At 48.9% G+C, this 6000-nt stretch overlaps 1 protein-coding gene across 3 annotated transcripts in view; it reads right to left on the bottom strand.

Annotated features, from left to right (window-relative positions):
• Window positions 1–6000, bottom strand: part of corin (corin, serine peptidase) — a 105985-nt gene that overhangs the window by 79038 nt on the left and 20947 nt on the right. For all 3 annotated transcript variants that reach the window (XM_036958423.2, XM_090214952.1, XM_090214953.1), the window contains exon 3: window positions 3464–3850. In XM_036958423.2, the coding sequence (XP_036814318.2) occupies window positions 3464–3850 (387 nt within the window). The remainder of the gene's footprint in view (window positions 1–3463; window positions 3851–6000) is intronic.

Below are 6000 nucleotides of genomic sequence, written 5' to 3'. Positions count from 1 at the left end.
AGACACTGTTAACAGTCATGGGGATAAACACCTACCAGGAAGCAACAACCTTTCCCTCCCCACATACACATACACCTCAGAGCCTTCACAGTCAGCCCACTAACACCTCTCTCAGAGCCTTCACAGTCAGCCCACTGACACCTCTCTCAGAGCCTTCACAGTCAGCCCACTAACACCTCTCTCAGAGCCTTCACAGTCAGCCCACTGACACCTCTCTCAGAGGCTTCACAGTCAGCCCTCTGACACCTCTCTCAGAGCCTTCACAGTCAGCCCACTGACACCCCCCTCAGTGCCTTCACAGTCAGCCCACTGACACCTCAGTGCCTTCACAGTCAGCCCACTGAGACCTCTCTCAGAGCCTTCACAGAGAGAATAGAAAGAGAATAGAGAATGAAAAATGGTTTGATAATGATTGGAGAAATCTAAGGAAGTCATTGAGATACACACTACTGTTCAAAAGTTTGGGGTCACTTAGAAATTTCCACGTTCTTGAAAGAAAATATATATTTTTTGTCCATTAAAATAATTGATCAAATTGATCAGAAATACAGTGTAGACATTGTTAATGTTTTAATTGACTATTGTAGCTGGAAATGGTTGATTTTTAATGGAATATCTACATAGACATACAGAGGTCCATTATCAGCAACCATCACTCCTGTGTTCCAATGTCACGTTGGGTTAGCTAATCCAAGTTTATCATTTTAAAAAGCTAATTGATCATTAAAAAACCTTTTTGCAATTATGTTAGCACAGCTGAAAACTGTTGTCCTGATTAAAGAAGCAATAAAACTGGCCTTCTTTAGACTAGTTGAGTATCTGGAGCATCAGCATTTGTGGGTTCAATTACAGGCTCAAAATGTCCAGAAACAAAGAACTTTCTTCTGAAACCCGTCAGTCTATTCTTGTTATGAGAAATGAAGGCTATTCCATGTGAGTAATTGCCAAGAAACTGAAGATCTCGTACAACGCTGTGTACTACTCCCTTCACAGAACAGCGTGAACTGGCTCTAACCAGATTAGAAAGAGGAGTGGGAGGCCCCGGTGCACAGTTGAGCAAGAGGACAAGTACATTAGAGTGTCTAGTTTGAGAAACAGATGCCTCACAAGTCCTCAACTGGCAGCTTCATTAAATAGTACCCACAAAACACCAGTCAGTGAAGAGGTGACTCTGGGATGCTGGCCTTCTAGTCAGAGATCCTCTGTCCAGTCTCAACGTCAACAGTGAAGAGGCGACTCCGGGATGCTGGTCTTCTAGGCAGAGGAACTCTGTCCAGTCTCAACGTCAACAGTGAAGAGACGACTCCGGGATGGCTGACCATCTATATAGAGTTCCTCTCTCCAGTGTCTGTGTTATTTTGCCATCTTAATATTTTCTTTTTATTGGCCAGTTATATGATATGGCTTTTTCTTTGCAACTCTGCATAAGGTTCTGACCACCATGTGACTGATATAAAACTGAGGAAAAAACTGACTAGGTACAGACTCAGAGAGGACAGTCTGGCTATAGAGACCGGTCATCACAGACCAACCTGGCTGCCCAGAGAGGACAGGCTAGCTATAGAGACCGGTCGTCACAGACCAACCTGGCTGCCCAGAGAGGACAGTCTGGCTATAGAGACCGGTCGTCACAGACAAACCTGGCTGCCCAGAGAGGACAGGCTGGCTATAGAGACCGGTCATCACAGACCAACCTGGCTGCCCAGAGAGGACAGGCTGGCTATAGAGACCGGTCATCACAGACAAACCTGGCTGCCCAGAGAGGACAGTCTGGCTATAGAGACCGGTCGTCACAGACCAACCTGGCTGCCCAGAGAGGACAGGCTGGCTATAGAGACCGGTCGTCACAGACCAACCTGGCTGCCCAGAGAGGACAGGCTGGCTATAGAGACCGGTTGTCACAGACCAACCTGGCTGCCCAAAGAGGACAGGCTGGCTGTAGAGACCGGTCGTCACAGACCAACCTGGCTGCCCAGAGAGGACAGGCTGGCTATAGAGACCGGTCGTCACAGACAAACCTGGCTGCCCAGAGAGGACAGGCTGGCTATAGAGACCGGTTGTCACAGACCAACCTGGCTGCCCAAAGAGGACAGGCTGGCTGTAGAGACCGGTCGTCACAGACCAACCTGGCTGCCCAGAGAGGACAGTCTGGCTATAGAGACCGGTCGTCACAGACCAACCTGGCTTCCCAGAGAGGACAGTCTGGCTATAGAGGCCGGTCGTCACAGACCAACCTGGCTGCCCAGAGAGCACAGTCTGGCTATATAGAGACCGGTCGTCACAGACCAACCTAGCTGCCCAGAGAGGACAGTCTGGCTATAGAGACCGGTCGTCACAGACAAACCTGGCTGCCCAGAGAGGACAGTCTGGCTATAGAGAACGGTCGTCACAGACAAACCTGGCTGCCCAGAGAGGACAGTCTGGCTATAGAGACCAGTCGTCACAGACCAACCTGGCTGCCCAGAGAGGACAATCTGGCTATAGACACCGGTCGTCACAGACCAACCTGGCTGCCCAGAGAGGACAGTCTGGCTATAGAAACCGGTCGTCACAGACAAACCTGGCTGCCCAGAGAGGACAGGCTGGCTATAGACACCGGTCGCCACAGACAAACCTGGCTGCCCAGAGAGGACAGTCTGGCTATAGAGACCGGTCGTCACAGACCAACCTGGCTGACAGAGAGGACAGTCTGGCTATAGAGACCGGTCGTCACCGACAAACCTGGCTGCCCAGAGAGGACAGTCTGGCTATAGAGACCGGTCGTCACAGACCAACCTGGCTGCCCAGAGAGGACAGTCTGGCTATAGAGACCGGTCGTCACCGACAAACCTGGCTGCCCAGAGAGGACAGTCTGGCTATAGAGACCGGTCGTCACAGACCAACCTGGTTGCCCAGAGAGGACAGTCTGGCTATAGAGACCGGTCGTCACCGACAAACCTGGCTGCCCAGAGATCTACTACCAGGTCATGTGTCTTCTCAGTCATGTTGACACTGGTCTACTACCAGGTCATGTGTCTTCTCAGTCATGTTGACACTGGTCTACTACCAGGTCATGTGTCTTCTCAGTCATGTTGACACTGGTCTACTACCAGGTCATGTGTCTTCTCAGTCATGTTGACACTGGTCTACTACCAGGTCATGTGTCTTCTCAGTTATGCTGACACTGGTCTACTACCAGGTCATGTGTCTTCTCAGTCATGTTGACACTGGTCTACTACCAGGTCATGTGTCTTCTCAGTCATGTTGACACTGGTCTACTACCAGGTCATGTGTCTTCTCAGTCATGTTGATACTGGTCTACTACCAGGTCATGTGTCTTCTCAGTCATGTTGACACTGGTCTACTACCACACCTTTTTTTGTTATCTGTATACTTTGACAGTATAAGTAATTTAACTTTCCATGTCAATAAAGTCTATTGAATTGAATGAGAGAAAGAGAGAGAGAGGGGGGGGGGTTCTTACCTTGGTTGGAGGCGGGACTCGAAGGATCTTGGGTGGTGCTGATTGGCAAGGAGGTGCCCAGTGATGTCATAGAGGTCACCCAATCACGAGGGTCTGTGTGAACCACGGTGGGAGGAGTTGTGGAAGAGAAGTAAGAAGAGGATGAAGAGGAGTGTGTGACAGTAGTGCCCGTGTGTGGAATATAGTGAGTTCCAGTTGGTTTGAGGTTGTGTTCATGGTCGGGTCGGTCTGCGGTCGCTGTCCTGGCAGGTCTGGTCACGTTAGGGTTAACGGGAGAGGTCCCGATAGCGGTGAACGGAGTGTCCGTGGAGACAGGGTACGCCGTGCCGAAGAGTGGGTCCGACTCTCCTGACTCTACTCCCATAAAGAAAACATTCCCAAAGATTCCTGAAACACAACAAACACATATATTGAAGAGATAGACGTTCTGATAACAGTTGATTAATCAATACTATACAGTCTCAGTGGCGACCTGTCATTCAGGGCAGTGTCACCAGCAAAGCACCCCCACTCCATCACACCTCCTCCTCCATGCTTCATGGTGGGAACTACACATGCGAAGATCATCCATACACCTACTCTGCGCCATTGTTTGTGTTTCTTGGAGAAAGTCTCTTCTTCTTATTGGTGTCCTTTAGTAGTGGTTCCTTTGCAGCAAATCGACCATGAAGACCTGATTCACACAGTCTCCTCTGAACAGTTGATGTTGAGATGTGTCTGTTACTTTGAAGCATTTCTTAGGGCTGCAACCTAAAGCTGGTAACTGTAATGAACTTCTCCTCTGCAGCAGAGGTAACTCTGGGTCTTCCTTTCCTGTAGCGGTCCTCATGAGAGCCAGTTTCACCATAGCACAATGGTTATTGTGACGGCACTTAAAGAAACTTTCAAATTTCTTGAAATCTTCCGTATTGACTGACCTTCATGTCTTAAAGTAAAGTCTGCCTATTTGAGCTGTTCTTGCCATAATATGGACGTGGTCTTTTACCAAATAGGGCTATCTTCTGCATTCCACCACTACCTTGTCACAACACAACTGATTGGCTCAAAGGCATTAATTGAAATGCATTCCAGGTGACTATCTCATGAAGCTGGTTGAGAGAATCCCAAGAGCGTGCAAATCCGTCATCAAGGCAAAGGGTGACTACTTTGACATTTTTTTTGGTTACTACATGATTCCATATGTTATTTCATATTGTTGATGTCTTCACTATTATTCTACAATGTAGAAAATAGTCAAAATAAAGAAAAACCCTGGAATGAGAAGGTGTCTAAACTTTTGACTGGTACTGTACGTTGTGATGGTCAGGGAGAATCGAAGAGAGATATGTCATTTGGGCTCCCGAGTGGCTGTCTAAGACACTGCTGTCTAGGACACTGCATCTCAGTGCTAGAGGTGTCACTAGAGACCCTGGTTCGATTCCAGGCTGTATCACAACCGGCCGTGATTTGGATTCCCCATAGGGTGGCACACAATTGGCCGCAGTGTCGTCCGGGTTTGGCCGGGGACGTCACTTTAAATAAGAATGTGTTCTTAACGAACTTAGTTAAATAAAGGACACATACAAAACAAATACATTCATGGTCAGGGAGAAGTAGAGAGACGTTGTGATGGTCAGGGAGAAGTAGAGAGACGTTGTGATGGTCAGGGAGAAGTAGAGAGACGTTGTGATGGTCAGGGAGAAGTGGAGAGACGTTGTGATGGTCAGGGAGAAGTAGAGAGACGTTGTGATGGTCAGGGAGAAGTAGAGAGACGTTGTGATGGTCAGGGAGAAGTAGAGAGACGTTGTGATGGTCAGGGAGAAGTGGAGAGACGTTGTGATGGTCAGGGAGAAGTGGAGAGACGTTGTGATGGTCAGGGAGAAGTGGAGAGACGTTGTGATGGTCAGGGAGAAGTAGAGAGACGTTGTGATGGTCAGGGAGAAGTAGAGAGACGTTGTGATGGTCAGGGAGAAGTAGAGAGACAGACGTTGTGATGGTCAGGGAGAAGTAGAGAGACGTTGTGATGGTCAGGGAGAAGTAGAGAGACGTGATGGTCAGGGAGAAGTAGAGAGACGTTGTGATGGTCAGGGAGAAGTAGAGAGACGTTGTGATGGTCAGGGAGAAGTAGAGAGACGTTGTGATGGTCAGGGAGAAGTAGAGAGACGTTGTGATGGTCAGGGAGAAGTAGAGAGACGTTGTGATGGTCAGGGAGAAGTGGAGAGACGTTGTGATGGTCAGGGAGAAGTAGAGAGACGTTGTGATGGTCAGGGAGAAGTAGAGAGACGTTGTGATGGTCAGGGAGAAGTGGAGAGACGTTGTGATGGTCAGGGAGAAGTGGAGAGACGTTGTGATGGTCAGGGAGAAGTGGAGAGACGTTGTGATGGTCAGGGAGAAGTAGACAGACGTTGTGATGGTCAGGGAGAAGTAGAGAGACGTTGTGATGGTCAGGGAGAAGTGGAGAGACGTTGTGATGGTCAGGGAGAAGTAGACAGATGTTGTGATGGTCAGGGAGAAGTGGAGAGAAGTTGTGATGGTCAGGGAGAAGTGGAGAGACGTTG

Source organism: Oncorhynchus mykiss, chromosome 21, assembly GCF_057628025.1.
Source record: "Oncorhynchus mykiss isolate SJ-2025 chromosome 21, ASM5762802v1, whole genome shotgun sequence".
NCBI classification, from domain to species: domain Eukaryota; kingdom Metazoa; phylum Chordata; class Actinopteri; order Salmoniformes; family Salmonidae; genus Oncorhynchus; species Oncorhynchus mykiss.
This window is presented reverse-complemented; position numbering and strand designations above follow the sequence as displayed.